Source organism: Gavia stellata, chromosome 20, assembly GCF_030936135.1.
Source record: "Gavia stellata isolate bGavSte3 chromosome 20, bGavSte3.hap2, whole genome shotgun sequence".
Lineage (NCBI taxonomy): Eukaryota > Metazoa > Chordata > Aves > Gaviiformes > Gaviidae > Gavia > Gavia stellata.
The window spans coordinates 3,400,606-3,420,652 of NC_082613.1; the positions used below are offsets into that span (position 1 = coordinate 3,400,606).

At 37.7% G+C, this 20,047-nt stretch overlaps 1 protein-coding gene across 1 annotated transcript in view; it reads left to right on the forward strand.

Moving 5' to 3' along the window:
• The first annotated feature begins 2,860 nt into the window (after nt 1–2,860).
• DIDO1 (death inducer-obliterator 1) overlaps nt 2,861–20,047 on the forward strand; it is a 41,285-nt gene continuing 24,098 nt past the window's right edge. The window contains exons 1-6 of the mRNA XM_009810277.2: nt 2,861–2,985; nt 5,848–5,958; nt 6,296–7,205; nt 7,516–7,838; nt 10,845–11,053; nt 11,807–12,032. Coding sequence (XP_009808579.2) covers nt 2,889–2,985; nt 5,848–5,958; nt 6,296–7,205; nt 7,516–7,838; nt 10,845–11,053; nt 11,807–12,032 — 1,876 coding nt within the window. The 5' untranslated portion in view covers nt 2,861–2,888. The remainder of the gene's footprint in view (nt 2,986–5,847; nt 5,959–6,295; nt 7,206–7,515; nt 7,839–10,844; nt 11,054–11,806; nt 12,033–20,047) is intronic.

Consider the following 20,047-nt stretch of genomic DNA (forward strand, 5'->3'; position numbering starts at 1 on the left):
GAAACAGATAATTTGAAGACTTCCAAAGTTGCCTTATGTTGTAGTAAATATTTTTGCAGGCAGTTAGTAGAACATTTGCTTAGAAGTGCCAGCAGGCTTGTTTAAAAGTGTAATTGTGAATTAAGGCTTTGTGCTTTTATGTTTTGATAATCTTTGATTTTTCAGCTTCTTTTAGGCATTTGATTTTAACCTGTATTAAGATGCAGTTCTGCAAGAGCAGATTCATGTAAAATAAGTTTGAAACGTACTCTCTTTTTCATGAAAAATAATTTGAACCAAACGGGGAGAGGAAAAAATGGAGATACTTAATAATAATAATAAACCAAGCATTTTATAGCAAATGTAAGGGGTCTGCAATTTTAGTGTTTTAAGTGTACTGAATTTTTACACCTCTCAAATTTGAAATAATTTTAAAATTGCAGTTCTGTTAAAGTTTTTTCCTGTAGGTAAAAGAGGTAATAATACAGGTAATAATAATAATGAGGTGGCATCTGCTAATGCAAAAAGAAGCATGATTCTTGCATAGAATCTCATAGTTTTCAATTATTATTTGTGTTAAAAATGCTATTTCATGTTAAATCAGAGTTGTAGACTGTGCACTGTGCAGCCTTGCCACTGGGTGGGGTATGGCTAACATTGTAAAATGCGTTACATTCAACGAGCCGGAATGTCTCTTAAGAAGAGAGGATGCTGATTCCGTTTTTGGAATGCTTTAGCGATACCGGCTCTGTGGCTCAAACGTAATTGTAAAGAGCATGTTGCACACAGGGCCTTGAATGCACTGATACATAATTGTGCACTGTGAAGACAATCCTTTAGACAATTCTTTCTTTAGTATGTTACTGCATAAATTATTCAAATAGGATGCACTTTTTGCATGGTCTAGAGGCATAGTTTGTTTCATAGTTTAATATTAGAGTTGAACAAGAAGTGATTAGCTGACTTTCCCTCTTCCTTTAGGCATATCACTTAAAATTGCGTGATGTGTGATCAGTTGGAGATTCTGAACAGGGAGATTGAAAGGTTATTACAGAACAACAGCGTGGAAGAAGGCACTTTAAACTCAGACTGTCTTCAGCCATCAGTGACTGACTCCCTGGATGTAATCACTGATTCAGACAATGGAGCAAAATACATATTAGAGCAGGTATTCAATGCCATGAGATACAGCCCTAGGGTCTTTAAAATTAGTTTGTTCTATGGTCTTTTTTTTTGTTTATTTTTTTCCTCCTTTTTGGAGTGGGAATAGTTGGCCGAGGGAAAGAATGTAGATAATGTACGTAATCCCCTATAGAGAAAGTACAGGGGAAGGAAACACTGATGTGGATCTAGCTGTACACTTATATTTTTTCCCTAATTCTGCCTTGCCACAGTCATGCAAATCTTGAGATTTATTGTTCCTGAAATAATAAAGTGATCTACTGATGAAAATCAGATTTGGGGAGGGGTTTGTCTTTTCCCCTCTCCTTGTTTTTGGGACAGTGACACAGCATTGGAGAACACCTAGCGGTGATCATTGCTTAGGAAGTAAAATGTTTCTAAACGGCAAAGATGCTTTGAGAGTTGGGGGCTTGAGAGATTTGAAAACAACATTTTTTAAAAAGAAAAGTCAGACTGTGTATTGGCATGTCTATGAACAATTATCTAATCCGTTCTTAATTTTGTATCTCTCCCCACCTGGAGTGTTAACAATCAGTTTTACTCCTTTGAAAGAATTATTAATGTTTTAGTTATTTCCTACACCTACTGTGGCAGTTCCCCTGCATCTTTAATTGCAGAATGCTGACATGCAGAGTCTGTGTCCAGTATTGTTCTTTTGTCTTCACTAACTTATTTTTAAGGCCAGTTCAAAAGTGACTTTTTCTATCTTGTCCATGTGGTCCTCCTTTTCCTCCCAAATTCTTTTCCAGTGTTCTTGTAGTTTGGTAGACTATTTTGGGTTAAATGCAGGCATTTCCTACTGATTTTCAAGCTCACTTGCTCAGAAGCAAGCAGTCAGTGTTGATGTTCGATTGCCATTCTGCATGTGAATTGGGACCCCTGGACTAAACAGTTGTTCAGATGCCTTAGCTGAATGCCTTGTGATTTTTTTGAAACGTTTTCCAAGGGTTAATTTTTGGGCACATGCATTGTTATTGATATAATTTGTCCTTGAAATAAAGCTTCTGAAATTTTACATATTGCAAACCTTATTCATGAAAGGGACAGTGGTAGGGAGTATTTCTTAATTCTGAAGCTCAACAATAAATTTTTATTATCCCACCTTGCAAAAACAGTGAGTAGCCACTTGGATTTAAATCCTCAAAGCTGCAGACGTCTTTTGTGATGAAATTTAGTACAAACTGGTAAATCTTCCCTACTGTTACCTTGGGCATGCTGATGGCGTTTAAAAGCATTTCTGCATTTTCATTGCACAATGTACACTTTTTAAATTTCACTCTACGAATGCTTTTAAATACTATAAATGGAATAGACTTGTTGATTACAGTTTGTTACTCTTCTGGAAGTCTTAATGGGATCTAAATGAATTGATGAGACTACAATCATACTTTGCATTTATTTCAAAGGTCTCAACTGTTGGTAAGTGGTGGAGGTGGTATTGCTTTACTTTGACTTTTCCTTCCAATGTCAGTGTCTTTCTGAAAGTAGAAAACTGTCAAGAAGGCAACATAATGGAATTTGCTTTATAATGTAATAGAGGCAAAACAATCCCAAATTTATGTGAACAATAGTAAGATAAGTTCATAACTTATGCCTTATTTTGTCTCTCTGTTTTTTTCCAGGAGCCAGCAGGAGAAGGAGGATTGATAGTATTTGGTCCTGCTGACAACTTGGAGACTCAGTCCAGCACTTCCGAATCAGGAAATTCAGCATGTGCTGGAAGGATAATGCTCAATGACTCTGATCCTTTGCTGCCCTCCTCTGGCTCTCCTTTTCATTCAGCTCCGCAGGGAGAAACCGTTCAAACCTCTAATGCTGTGTCAGGTAAAGCATCTAGAGGACATTGAAGAGACTTCTTATTTATTTACATTTTATCTGGAATTTAAATCTCAGAATTTGGATTACCTCTGCTTGTAGCTTTTAACATTTCTTCATCTTCCAAGGTAAACAAAGATGTAAACTTAAACTGTTTTGACTTGTGCCCTTACTTCCATTGCAGCCTTTTTCTGGTGTGAATATAATTTTAGTGGGGTTTTTGTTTTGGTTTTTTTTTTTTAAATATAGTTAGTGATATATTTTACAGGGGAACTTAATGGAATTTCGTATTGGACTGAAGCAGTTTCAGCTTTTTACCTGCGTACTACAGGGTTAAAATTCATTTTCTATTCTGGCTGTAATGTTAAAAGTAATCAGTTACTATTTAAATTGATGTGCTGGAGTCTGCTGCTTTTACAGTGACATTTAGAGTATCTCACTAGAGTGACTTTTAAGTTACAACTTCAGTGTTAATTTTTTTAACATATGTACATGGATGTTTATGTTTCCATAGCATTGACAGTTACGTTTCTGTTGTAACATTGTTAAATATAATACTAGAAAGCAGAGGAATTGCACTATAGAGAGATCATGTTTGAGAAGGCAGAACAGTAATGCAACTGATGCAGTATATGAAATAAGGAGGCATTTATCGCCAGTGTACACTGCAAGATTGGAAACAGCTTACTAAAGGATGCCTCTGAAAACTTGTAGTTATAGTAGAAATAGTTAGAATAGTTAGAAATATCTTTTATTCTTTCAGCAAGTACTGTTATTTAGGAATTCTGTTCATGTTCCCTTTTGGCTTACCTGTGCAATTCTTGAGCCAGAAATACGCATCTAACTACTCCAAAAACATTCTTGGGGGAGAGTTGGGGGGTGTCGTGGTTTAGTCCTAGACGGCAGCTAAGCACCACACAGCCGCTTGTTCACTCCCCCCAGGTGGGATGGGGGAGAGAATTGGAAGAGTAGAATTAAGAAAACTCGTGGGTTGAGATAAAGGCAGTTTAATACGTAGACCAAAAGCCACGCAAAGAAGCAAAGTAAAACAAGGAATTTATTCACCACTTCCTGTCGGCAGGCAGATGTTCAGCTACCTGCAGGAAAGCAGGGCTCCATCACGCGTAAAGGTTGCTTGGGAAGGCAAACGCCATTACTCCGAATGTCCCCCCTTTCCTTCTTCTTCCCCCAGCTTTATATGCTGAGCATGACATCATATGGTATGGACTATCCCTTTGGTCAGTTGGGGTCAACTGTCCCGGCTGTGTCCCCTCCCAACTTCCCGTGCACCCCCAGCCCACTCGCTGGTGGGGTGGTGTGAGGAGCAGAATAGGCCTTGACTCTGTGTGAGCCCTGCTCAGCAGTAACTAAAACATCCCTGCTTTATCAACACTGTTTCCAGCACAAATCCAAAACAAAGCCCCATACTAGCTGCTATGAAGAAAGTTAACTCTATCCCAGCCAAAACCAGCACAGGGGGGTATTTCTTGTTGTTGTTTTTGAAGTACTATTTCTGTTTACCCAGTTCATTGAGGTATACTCACTACTGCATATTATAGTTTCACATGAGCAATGTAATTGCAGTGACCGCAAAACATAGTTTCTGCATTCATTTAGGAGAGCATTTACATGGCATACAACTCATTTAAAACATTGCACCATGATGTAATACTAACTTTAATACTTGTTCCAACCAGTTTATTCCTGAATTACTCAAAATGCAGGTGCAGATCGTCTATTTATTTCTCTCATATGCTTCTGTCTTCCCAAATAAGAGAGTCTACTAGTTTGCTGGAAAAGACTTTTGAGAAAAAAGGGATCCTGGTTGTCAGCACAGATAGTTCCCCCCCTTTCCCCTCCATGGCTCCATCTGTGATAGTTGGGGGTTCTTTGCTGAATCTTTTTTTTTTTTGTCATACAGGCTGAAAACCTTTTTGTAAGTAACCATGTCAAGGAGCAGCCTTTCTCAAGTTTCATTCAATGCAGATTTTTTTTTTTTCCATTCAATGCAGATTTTTTTTTTTTCCAGAGAGATGTTTGAGAAGGTTTTTATTTTGTTCTTTTCTGTATAACAAATTCTATCCAATAAGCCTTGTTAGAGAAATAATGAAGGGAAAGTGTGTTGCTTTATCCTGAATACTCACCAGTGTTTCTGAAACAACTTAAAAATAGCAGCTAAACTATTTAACAGACAAGATATAGACCTAGTTTATTTTAACAAAGATGACTAGAGTGTTTCTCTGATTTTACATTTTGTTTAAAATCCAAAACCTTATTATTCCTTGACTAAACCTGTATTATCTAAACAGCTGTAGCTTTGAATTTCTTTGAACTGGCTGTTGTTTCTACCTTGTTTCTTATCCTGCTGCAGGTAATCAGCAGTCATTTCTACCAGAAAACGTTATTGGTGTCAAATACCATCCTCACCTTTAAACCAGTAACTGTGTCTGTACTGTCTGTTTGGATGACTCCTTGCTCTGCTTCATGGTCTTTCACACTGGTGCATGCATGGTTCCTGTGTCCACGTAAGGAGTGGAACTGCAATAGGTTTTTCCACAGCAAACCCCAGGGAATAGGTTCATACCATGAAAGGATTTTTTTTGAGAAATACCAGAAAATATCAGAAATATCAGAGATCCTAAGGCTGTTTAATAAAATAGTCAGTATAGTGTCCAACCCCATTTATTTAACTTAGTACTTTGTCTTTGAAGGAATTGAGTCAACTTCTTGTTGATATTCATTGACTATTAGTGGCTTGAAATTCAAGTTAAGTATTTGTACAACAACATGAGATTACATCAGAGTATTTAATAGTTACTTAGGCTATGAATGTTTTTGAATCTGGGTTTTGAACCTTATGTTTCTCTTCAGCGTTTCAGGGTGGGGAGAGTGGTGTCCATACTATGGAACAAGCTGTAAGTTCACAGCCAGTGCCATTAGAATCTGTATCTAATACTGACAACATGGAAAATAGTTCTCCTGGTAAGATTTCTTCCTTTTAAATTGAGCAGAAAGTATGCTTCTTTGTCCATTGTGTATATGTGTATGTGTGTGTATGTATGTATATATACATATATTTTTAAATAACAGAAGAGTTTGTAACAGCTGGATTATGTTGGTACAGTGTTCAGTGATGCACTTAATTGCTACTGCTGTTGTATTACATTCACAAGAAAGCATTTTACCTGTTTTCAGGGTCATAAAATGAGGTGGAGATCTATATATTATCATAAAGAAATTAGTGCTATGTTGTAAAAAAACTTGTGAGAAAAACCATATTCCTTCACCACCAGTTTAATGACTATTCCCTTGTTTTTAGCATCAGTTTTGGATGAGAAAGGTGAGCAAAGCAATGAGGAGGAACAAAAAACTATCAAGCCTACAAGTAAAGAGTTCAGGAAAACCTGGGGGTTTCGAAGGACTACGATTGCTAAGCGAGAAGGTGTAGGAGATGCTGATCTGGACTCTAATGAACAACAGCCGCAACAGCAGCAGCAAAGCTTAAACCTCAGGCGTAGTGGACGGCAACCAAAGCGAACGGAAAGAGTGGAAGAATTTCTTACAACAGTAAGGCGCAGAGGAAGGAGGAGTGTTCCTGCTGCTCTGGAAGATTCAAGTGAACCAGCATCCTGTCCAGCTACAGATGCTGAAACTGCTTCAGAAGATAGTGTTGAGAGCACTCCAGATATAAAACCTGTAACTCGGAGGATTGGCACTAGGAGTAGTAAGGATCAGAAAGGCTCTAAAAGCAGATGCGCAAAAGAGGAAGAAGAAGAGGAGGAGGAGGAGGAGGAAGAGGAAGATGATACTTCTGATAGTGATAGTGATGGGTTAACACTAAAGGAACTGCAGAATCGACTAAGGAAGAAACGCGTTGAACAGAAACCTGTGCAGCTGACATTGAAGGATATACAGAACCGCCTGAGGAAAAGAAATGCAGAACAAGATCCTACAGAAACAGGTGATCTTCAGTCTGAAAAACAAGTTGAGTCTGAGTTGCCTGTCAAACAAGAGCCTGAGACTGCAGACAGCACTGAGATTGCAAGTCAAGTGGTTGTGTCTGAGGAAGACACTGACGATCCTCAGGTTCAGAAGGAGGTAAAGCCTGCCCTTGGTGCAAAAGGGATCACAGATGAAGAACCCGAAGAACTGCCCAAAAGCAAACCTGAGTCTGAGATTTATGACCCAAACGCACTGTATTGTATTTGTCGTCAGCCTCATAACAACAGGTAGGCAAAGGTTTCAACTAAAAATGCAGTGCCAGTAGTTGGAATTTTTCTGTGATGAAAAATTAAACCAAATGTTAATGCCTACTCTTTGAGTATATGTAAAAGAACTGTTGGGTTTGTTTGAAGTTTGGGGGGAAGTTTATAACAAATATTTAAAAGAGGGGATAAACGAATACAGAAATGAACAGTGAGGCAGAACAGCATACTGGTACTTTAGTGGGGTATTTAAGATCTGATGCTTGAAATACCTGTTGAGCGTTAATTGTCTTTTCACAATATTTTACTGTTCCTTGGGGTTTTTTTCTTTCAGGTTTATGATTTGTTGTGATAGATGTGAGGAATGGTTTCACGGTGACTGCGTGGGTATTTCTGAGGCTCGAGGGCGATTGTTGGAAAGGAATGGTGAGGACTATATCTGTCCAAACTGCACCATTCTACAGGGACAGGATGAGCCTGTTTCGGAAATAGACCAGCAGGAAGCTAAAGCAGGGCAAGTAAATGTGGATGGCACAGAATTCACAAGCATAGGAACAATTGAACAAAAATCTGTTGAGGACCAAGGAATCAAGGGTAGGATTGAAAAAGCTGCAAATCCAAGTGGGAAGAAAAAGCTAAAGATATTTCAACCTGTAAGTATTTTAATTGTTTCTTATTTTCCGTGTTTCACGGAGTACATTGAGACAATGGCTTACTTGTACGGCTGTAAATCTGACTTGTTCTTTTGAAGTTAAATATGAAACTGAACAACCCGCTAAATATTACTGTTTAGCAGAAATTTATCCATAGTTCTATCAGTACAAGATCTAAAATTAAGAAAGTGTCATTCTGAAGTGGGGAATTTAAAAATTTTATGTAGGTGTAAGGAAATGCCACACTATATGCTTTGTGCTATTCTGCCCTTTATAAATACTGTTTTGGAAGTAAAATAATAAGGTGTTCTTTTATTAAAAATACTAGAATTCTGGACTGGTTTATACTAGCTTTGAAATAATATCAAATTATTTTGGACATTTTCAATGATAGTGAAACTTCATACTTAACATTGGCAAATGTCTCTTGGAGTTAATTCCAGCTGTACTTCCTCTGTACTTCCAGTTAGTCTTTGAAGTTCTGATTTTTGTCCTGATGCTTCTTCAAGTTATTAGTACATAGAGGATTGTTATACTGCCTTTTTTAACATAAAAATGTGTATTTTGAAGTATTGCAAATTCTGGCATAAAATATAAAAGAGAAGCTTAAATTTCGTAATAGCAAGTTTCATGCCCAATTCAAAATACAGGCAAAGAAGCTTCTTCAGCTCAGTGTACAGAAATTTAAAAACCTGATGCTACAGTAGTTTTACTGCCTAAGCTACTGTAGTAATGCCAACATCTTGAACATTTTGCTTTTCTCTCTTACTATGCCTTGAAGAGCATGTTTAGTGTATTTGCTGTTAGAATGCTACAGCTATTCATATTTTTTTTTCTGTATAATTTATTCTTTGATGCCTAATCTTTAAACATCCCTAGAATAAGTATTACAAGTTTGAGTGTAAGTGCCTCTCTGGAGGAATCTTTCTGTTGTACTACGTTTTCCACAAAATGTTTATGGAACGCCCCCCCCGCCTTCTAGTCAATTTAAATGGCAGAGCTATCCATATCAGCATAGTGAGCTTAATGTATTGATCAGAACAGTTTGAGCTTAATATATAAATATTTACTATCTTAAGATAAATGAGTAGAAAACAGTGTTTTTCTCAAAAATGTTTTCAAATACAGTTTCAAATATATTTGCGCTTTTTTGTACACAAGAACGTTTGAGAGTCTTGTTCTGTTGGTATTAGTCTGCATTTCACTGACAGCGTTAGTATTAACTTAAAGTTCTGCTTCTGAGTATCACCAATTACTCTTTGATATTAGCATGCTAACGAATTACTTAAATGTGTTAGGCATCTCTCCTCTAGCGAAAGAAAAACATAAGTATCATTAAGTCATTGTCTCTTATGGAAGAACTGCTAATATATTAGGTATTATTTTGGCATTTGGAAATGGAATGGAACTGCTCTATTTGTGTTTGGCAGGTGGTACCACGTTTTGAGAACTGAATGGTCAAATCTCTGTTTCAGCCCATGCTGTCCCTCATACCTCAGTGAAGATCCCTCCGTGGCTTGTATAAACAAGCACTGCTCTCTCGCTGCAGAATTCCCTGCCCATTCTAGGCAAAATGATCACTGCTATTTCGTATGTTGATGTGCTGAAATCACTGTGGCACAGTGACTGAACAGTCTCATTATTCAGTTTATCTGTTCTCTTACACCAGTATTTTAAGCACTTTGGACAGCAGCAAAAAGGAGCCTTTCTCAGAAGCACCTATAGCTGTAGAGTTTTGGTTTGTAATTAAAACTCGTAGACATTGTGTAAGTACAGATGTCAACACTGAAAGTTTTGTCATCATCTAGTAAATTCCCTTAGTTAGAAATGACAGCTCAGTGAATCTGAAGTTTGAGGTGCTTCTTAGGGAACATGAATTGATACTTCTTTCTGGTACTTCATAGTTAAGTACATATGTGATGGAAAAATATTCTGAAGCATAAGCTTAATTTTTATGGGAAAATTCCCAAACCCAGATTTTATCAGACTGCAGCAGATAATGCTGTCTTACTGACTTTTGATTGGGGAAAAATAAGCCACAGTATGCAAATAATAATTTTTTTACTAGAAATATTCCTGAAAAACTTACTTTTGATAATTACAAATTACAGTTTATTGATGGGGGGAGGCTGTCTAGAGCTACAGTAGTTCCAAGTGGTAGGTCAGTTGTATCGTATTTTTAGGAGTAATCTAGAAGAGTGAGACTAAAGGCATAATAGCTAGAGGTGATACGTTGGAGCTTAAAGAGCTTTCAGGTATTTCTAAACTTTGACCTAATGTACTCTGTTTTCAAGGAATATGCTATTTTCTAAATCTTAACATTTGAAGAGGAAGTGTTTAGAATATAACACTTTGATATAAATGGAGAGTAATTGTGAAGTAGAGGAAAATACAGATTGCATATGCAGACTTCTCAGTGTGTAAGAGGTATTAGGCTATGGCAGAATTGTATAGGAGGATGGTTGTGTTTATGCAAGTTGGAGACGTGTAAAATGAAAATTGGTGAACCTCTAGAGCAAGAATTACCTGTACAGCTGAATAGCTGAGTGCTTCCTTTTGCATGTGTGCGTGGTTGAGGACAGCTGCTGATGGTGATATACACATAAAATGTGCTTTAGAAACCTTGCTCTTGAGAAACAGTTCTGCATTGTTAAGGAGGTTTCTTGCATGATGTAGAGGATCAGAAAAAAGCATTTGTGTGCTTATGGGATCTGAAAATTGAGGAAACCAGCCTTCCTTAGTTCACTGCTAGCAGACCAACCACTTGAAAATACAACATGTTTGGAAAATAGTGTGTTACAAGAGTAAAATTCTTATATTTGTATGGGTTGTTTCTGTCCTATCATGAATGAAAGTAAGTTGGTTTCATGCTGGCTATTGTGCAAGTCACAAACAATCATAGCTGCGGTCTACACATAATGATATGTAAGCATTTCTTCGTGTTGTACACGTATGTTTCTGTTGTTTCCTCTTTGAAATTTGAACTCACTCCATTTCAATCTATAGGTAGTTGAAGCTCCTGGTGCATCAAAGTGCATTGGTCCCGGCTGTTTTAACTTGGCTCAGCCTGATTCTGTGTATTGCAGCAATGACTGCATTCTCAAACATGCTGCAGCCACTATGAAGTTTTTAAGTGCTGGCAAAGATGCAAAACCAAAACCTAAAGAGAAGATCAAACCAAAATCTGAAAAACCTGGCATGCCAAAATCTCAACTGCAGGTAAGCTAATGTTCATGATCTAAAACAGTTGTCCTGAAGCACAGTGTCTTACTTCTGTGCTCTAGTTTTTTAGACAAATAAAATTGCCAAGCTCTGCGTTGAAGAGGAGCTTTCTATTTTTTTTTTTTTGTTCTGTTGCCTTTTTCTGTGGTAAAAACATTGTTTAATTCTTCTGACAATAAAAACCTGTAGCTAGAGAGAGTTTCTTAAAAGGGCCTTCTAGATGGCAGTGCACTTTGGGGCGGCGGGGGGGGGAATTCATTCCAAGTCAATTTACCGATTTACCTTTAAAAAAAAAAAGTATAGGCAATACACCTTTTTTTATTTTAATTTCATTCCAAATAAATTTTACCTTTTTTAACTCCAAATTACTGGGGTTTGGGCAGTAATTTGGAATTACTGTGAATTTTGAACTAATGTGACTGCACTGTATGTGTGCTTTGGGAAGCAAAAAGATGCAATCAAAGCCTTCTCCTTTCCCCATTGAAACCACTATAAAATGGGCAACCCACAACTTAATGATAAATACTGTTGTTTTGAGGTGGGGTTTTTGCCATTCTCTTTTCCTGAAGTTACAGTGTATATTGCCTTTGCTTTATGGACTTGAATGTGAAATTACTTCATTTCAAGTGTATTTACAGGCACTTACTATAAAATAAATTTGTGTACATGTATGTAACTATATTTCTGCTTGTTTTTAAAATATAATATATTTGATGATTATTAGTAATTAAGCTTCTTTTAATTGTACAGGCAGGTATTAAGCCTCTTTCAAACCAAAAGAGACCATTTCCTGAGAAAAGAGAGCTGAATATGAAGAAGACTGTTTTGACAACTGCCAAGACTGAGGCAAACACTCAACCTATTACTAAAGAGCCAGCAGCAGAAAACAGCACACCGTCCTGGGCAAGCGATCATAATTACAATGCTGTAAAGCCTGAAAGGACTGCTGCCATTTCATCTTCACTGTTGTTCAAATGTATGTATCGCATAGGGATATTCCTGAATAATCATTTACATTTTCTTTGAATACCCATCCATTCTTGGCTCTGCAAGACTAGGGAGTTTAGGATTTGGGGTTTTTTTTCTTAATATGGCACCAAACTACTTTTCTCCACCTTCAAAGATTCGCACACAGAGATACACAAAAATGGGAGACATTTTTGGAAGTTTCACTTGTATCATATGACAGTTGTATGATTAAGAGCCTTTCAATCTACCCAGCTGATTTCTGGATGAAAACTACATGATTAAGCTTTAAATTTTTCCCATAAAGACAGTAAGTGTTTCTAATCTAGAAGAGGTAAGTATTGATACATTTGTGTTAAGCTTTACAAAAAGGTTGCACAGTGTGCACCATGAATCAGCAATTGACTGTACTAATTTGAATTGTATTTTTGTAATTTAGATTTGGCACCTGTCTCTCAGGTCTTGCATTTTCAGTGCTAGTGCCGAGAATGAAAGCTTCAGCGTGGTATCCAACGATACTTTACACTTCTGCAAACAGCTTTTAACTGTCAAGTATATCCAAGTTCTTCCTGCTGCTTTTCTTCTTTACATGAAATAATTTAAGGACCATTCTTTCCTTTTAAGTTTGGGGGGAGGCAGTACGCTCTTTTTTTTTTTTTTCCCCCCTCCTTTCTATTTATATGTTCATACCTCACACATTATTCACACACACAAGAACACATCTTAAGTGGATATTAGGCAGAGATATTGCCTTGCGTATTTTTGCAGGTTTTGAATAGCATCCTTGTAACTCATATAAAGGTAAGTAAATACTGCTTTGTAGCCTGAACAAGTCTTTCTGCTAATGACATTTTTTGATTGACTCCAGCTAAGTAGTTTTATAATGCAGTGGTGGAACTTCAGATGAAATCTTACATTTCACATTTACAAAACACATAACCTGGCGCCTAATGTTTACTCACTTGAAGATTAATGAATTCAGAAATTCAGTTGTCACAGCTTTCTTAACCACGCTTGAGCCAATTTTACATTTTATGTTCAGAAATAAACCTAGTCATTAAACACTTCCATTATATGTAAAGTAACCGATAAGTTTATAAATTATCTTTAGGATGAGATTTTTTAGATGTAACTTTTAAATACTGAGGGAACACCAGCTACCCTAAATTGCTGTTTATTATTATAGCACATAGTAGGCTTACTAGGTATATTTTAATTGTATTTACCCACATCAAATGTTTAAATGGTTATAATTTTTCCCTGCGTATTTCTGTTGCATATTTTGTTACTTGGGCTCTGTGCCTTTTTTATAGTGAACTCTTAAGATACATATTTTGATAAATTTGCGTTTTTTAAAGCTTCTTGTAAAGAAACTATAGCACTTTTTTGTCAAACAGTAGTGTTTTAAACATAGCTAAAATTAGGAGAGAAAGATGTAAATGAAACTATAAGGGCTTATTTTACATGTCAAATTTTTATGACACTTTCTATCTCATAGCTATATCACTTAAAACATCCATATTGCTATAGTTTTTTTTTTCTCTAGGAGACAGGAATACAGGTTTTGAGGCAGCGAGTTTGGGGTTTTTTTTTCAGGGGGGTTGCTCTTAAGTTTTACCATACTGGCAGTTATACAGATTTAACCAATTCCAGTAGAAAATTGGATTCTTGTAGCTAAATTGTTAAATTGGTTCAAAAATATGTGTATATACCAGACTTTAATAATGAATAGAAAACAACCTAGTTCATGTGACGAAGAACTTTCATATCAAATGCAAGGAAGAACTTCAGATTGCTATTATTAAGGTAAGTTGTACTAATATGTGGGGAGACTGTGCCATTACTAAATTCACCGGTAAATTGTTTGTGTATTTGTGAAAAAATTTGTCCTGCTTTTTGGTTGGATGGGTTTGATCTGTAATCTTCCTGAGAAGCTGCTATTGCATCATCTTTAAGAATATTCTACAAGATTTTATTTATTTAGCAAATCTTTATATACTGTTCAAAACAGAAGTTACAGCATTATGGAAAATCGTGAGAGTCATCTCACTTCACTTCGGGTATCTAAAAGTTAGAACTCTACGTCTGAGCTAGTCTGTCAAGAAAAACACCATCAGTGGACAAAACATGTAATCTGTTGTAGACACTAATCTTAAAACAAAGTGACTCACTGTTTAGAAATGCTTATTTCTGAACGTTGATTATGAAGGACATTTAAGATTACTAGTTCAGACATCTAAGTGTCTAATATTTGGACTTAAGGTCGGCTAGAAGAGATTCTTCCATATACAGTATTTCAAAATACAGCCTGCGTTCTCCCAGAGCTTCAAGCCATGTTCTGCAAATCCTTATTTGTGACTTCAGTGCATGAGGCCCTTTAGGAATTAAGGAAACTTAATGTGATTAGCAGAATTACTCTCTCTAATACTCTCTCCATCATTCAGTTTATCATATTTCAGACATGGATTTACTTTATACGTTTACTCTCTACTTGTCAGATACAAGACTTTGTTGTTGTTACATATGACAGTAGTTCTATTAAGTAGTAGCAAAAAGAAAATCAAGCCACTCTTACAGATGTATTGGGTGATAGGGGCATATAGTGTATTTGCATCTAAACCCTGCCACCAAGCCCCCTTTTTCTCCTCCCAACCTGTTTTGCTTTTTTTAAAAAAAAAACGGATATTTGGTGCTAGTAGCATGCAGTTACATAGAGCAGCGATTTCTTTTTTTCTGTTACCCCATTAGTTCGTGTTTCTTCACTTCCTTAATTTTTTTTCTGTAGCTTTTTCGGGGATGAGTTAGGGCTGTACTTGGAAGTGACTTTGTACACCAAAATCTGGAGCCTGATTAATGACACTGTTTAACATCTTGATGTTTCCAGTGAAAATAATCCTATTTATTCATTTAATAACTAGAGTGGGAAATACCTTGAACTTGCTTTGATAAGTGACTATAAAGTACAAGTACTTTTAAAGTTGCAGGCAGTATTTGAACTACACCTATAAGAGGAAATTAGGTGTGCGTCACATTCCCTTTCAGAAGTGTTGCTTTTAATTTGGTTAGGAAAATTGTTATCAATTTAATATACAGTGCTCAACTTCTATACTGAATTTCAAAAGTCGTCCTATCTTCCAAATTGATACAAGTATATGGATTGTTGAGATTTAGGAATACTGATGTTCAGAGATTCAAGTTGTGATAGAAATCCTGAATTTGTCATGTGAGCTAATGTAATTATCAATATTTAGGTAATATCAAAGGTGATGTAAAATTCATAACAAAAGCAAAACAGGTTCTCGTTTCTCTAATGAGATCATCTAGGTGTTTGTGGGGAAGCACCACCCAAAATGATTTCTGAAATGTTTCAGTTTTGTTAGCAGACTAACATACATCTTACAATAATAGGAAGCATTATTTTTAATTATACTGGAGGAGGACAAACTTCAAACAGCTTATTTGACTCTGCTGAGAGCTTTTATACTTGAAGTTTTACACTAATTAATATTGTGTATTGCATTTGTAACAATATTTGTCCATTTTATTCACTGCAGCCCTGTAAAAAGGGGGTAAGGGAACGCTTCACACATGAAGTTTGCTGGTACAAAGGTTTATCAGCTAATATCAGTATGTATGTCTGAAGCACCTGAACTCAGGTGTTCTGTTTGATAGAGCAACACTTGGAAGAAACCTTTTCTTATATTTTTGTTGTTAATTGTCAAATAGAAGTCAGCAGCAAATGCATCAGCAGTTTTAAAATAGAAAATTAATCCAAAAGGAGGGGAAGAAGATTTGCAGTATCCCAATTTTTAAACTACCCAGACATAAGTATACTAAGTACTCATCAGTGCTTCAGATCTTTGTTGAAGTTCAGCCGACTTATCTTCCTGGACTTAAATACGTGAACCGATAATTTACTCCACTCATGTGCTAAAGCTACTTAAACATCTTAACTGTATTTATTGATAAAAGTAACTAAGCACACAGGAGAGTGAAGAGAGTTTATTAGATAAAAAGTAAACATTAAATGTGTTTCTTATTGTTCTTGTGGTAGAACTTCCTGATTAAAAAGCACTTCTTTGTCACACCAAGGCACTAAACTTCTGTTTACTTAACTGTAGACAGAGAGTAGTATAAGTTTATAGCTATTTATTATAATATCTTATTTGATACTAGTATTTCATAGAAATGGTTAATGAGTGGGGCTTCGAAGGGGAAGTGTTTCATAAAGAGAAGAGCACAATGTCGGTGGTACCTCTCCTGCTTTACGGCAGTGAATTAACGAGAGACAACGCTGCCACCTCCTGGAAGTGGGAGGAGGCCAGGTTTGCAGAGCCCTGGCTCTGGTGCTACAAATTTCCTTTTATTATCCCCTTTCAGTTTTCTTCATTTCTTCTGCAACTAAACTTTTCTACACCCAAGACCTATTCACAAAGTGAATAGTGTTTGCTTGTATAGTTAAAGATCCCAGATACAAAGGGCACTTGGACTGCTTTGTTCCTATACACCTTTAACAAAGCATGGAGACTTTGTAAAGGGAATACAGTGATACTGGGAGCCCATCATCAGAAAATGTGATGTGCATACCAAATTACTAGGATTATAGCATACATTATGTATTTTTTCTTGTGTAATTTTTCTTTTCGTTCTGTAATAACAGTATGAAGGCAGGAAAAAAAGAAAATATACCACTACAAAGAGAGCAGGGGGAAAATGTACACTCAAGACAGAGGAGTTACGGCTCAGGAAGTAAAAGTGATGTAGGAAGCTCTAAGTACTGTTGTGAAAAGAAAAAAGTAAGGCCTTATCTGCACACAGACTGGTGCCAATGTGTAATGCTTCTCTTCAGGGAAGATTGTACCAGCTTAAGTTGTCACTCTTCAATTGAGTGCAATGTATGTGGATATACTGCTGTTGATTTAGCTTAACTATTAAAAAATATTTTACTTACACTGAGGAGCTGTTCTTAAGTCATAAGTATGTTTGTCTGCAAGGACTGATTGTAGTTAAACTTGATGCCTTTGTTTTGGTGTGAGTGCTTCCCCATAGGAAAAACGAGCCTGTGCCAAATTCCATACTGTTATAACTAAACTACTTCTGGCATCTGAATTAACACCTTAAAAGCTGAGGTATCTTTGCTTAATGCTACATTCTGCAACGTAGACCCATACTAAGAGGCAATATGTATTGAGTAGTACCAGGGGAATAAAAAGAATTATTTTATTTTCTGGCAATTTTCTGGGACACATGGCTGCTCTATATGTAGGTCTAGCCTTAACCCTTTGTAAATAGAGTAGTTTTCAGAAGGACTGCTGACAGACCAAATAGTGATCAGAATACCTACGATGAGTCTGCCAGAACTTCTGAGAAATTCATCTTGGAAATCTGGCTTTGGAAAGATTATAGTAGGGGAGTGGCTAGTGTAACGCAGCTCCGGTGCTGAACTTGCGTCATGAGAACGGCAGGGGCTGTGCTGGCCCAGGGGCTGGCAGGTGGTCTGAACCTTGGCTGAGGAGTGAGGCAGACCCGTAGTGGCCGCTGAAGCCAACATCCCCTGGGACCCAGCCAATTAAAAGGAGCAGTGGGATCCTTGGGGAGCAATTATCATCTGCCTGTGAACTGCTGGAGCTCCCCTTCTCTGCTCTACAAGGTATGTTACATCTGTCCTGTGGCTGTCAGCCACGTGAAGATTTTTGCCGTGTCTCTTGAGTTAGGAAGGCTGGTCCTTGGCGTGTTTGCTATTTTTCCTTTCAAGCACCTAGCACCCCCAAGGCGCTTGGACGACAGAAAGCCAGCACTCTTGCCATAATGGGTGCTTGGCTTCAGTGTAAGGAACCATTGCTTGAGGGGAAGGGTTGGGGGGGCAGAAACCTGGTTCAACTTATGGATGCACTATGAATATTAGGGTGGTTTATCTCTTGTCATCAACACTGAAAGTGATGAAAGTTTGATTAAAAAAAACCTCACCACCCTCTACTGCTGTTTTGCTTTCTTTTACTAATACTGCTATAGTTCTTTGAACTTAGTCACTTGACTGCATAGTCAGTGAAAAAGGTCTTCCTCTGCTAGTCCCCAAATAAAAGGGTTTTTTTGAGGTGATCTCTTGCACTTCGGAGTCAAGTTTTGGTGCTGATCTTGGTGCTGATGGTTCGCTCTGTCTGATCTGTACTGAACTTGGAACCTGAAGATGGCCTGGCCCTGCAAGGAGTGATGATACCAATCCATTAACGGTCTGGAAAAAAAGGACCCCTTTTTTTGCAGCAGATAGTGCCTCTTTTTCACTCAGGAGTGGTGTAGTTGTGAAGATGTGGTCATCTAATGTAGATCAGATAAATCACTGTAATTTCATGTAGATTAAAACAAAGCTTTTCATGTCTTAAGCTGCAGATTTGCATAAGCATAGCTACAGAGTTGGCTTGAATGCAAACAAATCGCCACCACAGAAAAGGCCCTTGTCTCAGAGATTCCTAAATTAATTAAAGTCAGGATTACTTTCTTTGTGTGCCTGAATGTAAAGGCTTGGCACACGCAGCTTCATTACGAGCTGCTCATTGTGGTGCAGATTAGAATTGATCGAGGCTTTTGAAGAAAAACGGGGCAGGAGGCACACCTCTGGAAACAAGAGTGTTTGATAATAAAGTTTGATTTGGTTTTGAAAGTGGAAGCAGACACGTTGTTCCGCAGGCATTTAACAGTGAAAACTAACACTGAAACCTATTTAAGAATAGTTCAACACTTTCGAATTATTTAGAACTAACGCTAAGCTATCTTTGAGGGAAATGACAAAAAGTCTAGCAGCAAACAGGTCTCGGGAAAGCAGCAGTTGAACGGCCGTGGAGCTGAAGCGGTTACAAACTGCACCTCGCCTTCCCAGCCTTGGGCGCTGAGTGCTCGGTGCCACAAGAGGGTGCTTCAGCGGCACCTGCCGGGACTGACTCCTCGACAAGTCTCTGAGGCTCTGAGATGTCAGGCATGCATCCCCGCAGTGTGACTATGCAAAGGCTGCTCTTGGGGAACGGCTCGTTAACTGGTAAGTAACATCCCGTTGTAGGGTGCTTTGTAAGGGACATCTAAAGCACCAGCTCGCCCATGTGCTTTGTTCCATTTTTTAAAGTTAGATAATGCATCGAAAGGTTTCACTTTGGAAGAACTCGTGGATTAAAGTTCGGTATCAGCCACTGCATTGTGGTGGAGGGGTTCGTTTAAATTCTGCTCTGTTAAGATGATTTCTATCCCGAGTCATGCAGAAAGGCGTCCTACCACAGCTGCATCGGACAAGTCCATTTAGGACAGACTGAGGCTGAGTGGCAAAGGGAAGCTGTTGGAACACCACCAGTTTTAAATTTGAGAAATCCTGCCCGTCTGTTTCAACAGTTTTACAAAGGGAAAGATGCAGTTCCTAAATTCTCAGGTGTTGGCAAACAGGGCTGAGGTATTTCATCTCTGAGCCAAGAGACTGTCCTTTTCTACTGTGATACGTGCCAAAGCAGGCTGCCCTCACCTTTTGTAACATTCAGACTGGACGACTGCAGCATGCTGGAACAACTGCACAGAGAAATAGTGCAGCTACCTGCATCTGCACAAGAAGGAGCTGCAGGACCATAGAGAACTTCACAGTACAATTTCACAGGCCAGTTTTTGAGTGACACTCAAAACGCTGGCTGGGTTTTTTGTGAATTCCTAAATAGATTGCTGCTTCTGGCTGGTCTTTTCACACCTGCATTCCTCTCCGATGTTTAAGCTATTGTAAGGGCCAGTGCTGTTGCCTATCTTTAGAGATCAGCTCTTCTCAAAATACAGAATTACTCAGATCTGTCCAGCCTTTACGCAGGCCATAGGAGAATACCTTCTAACAGGTATTTTTGCTTTTTTAACAACTGCAAAGCTGCACTAGTGTGAATTTTCCTCCCTCTAATTTAACATTAGGGTGGGGTTTTTTTAAAGGAAACAAAAATCCTTTTAAGTGTAGTAAATGATCTACTTAAAAGGTGGATCACAAGTAGCTGTACTCTGCTGCTTAGGTTT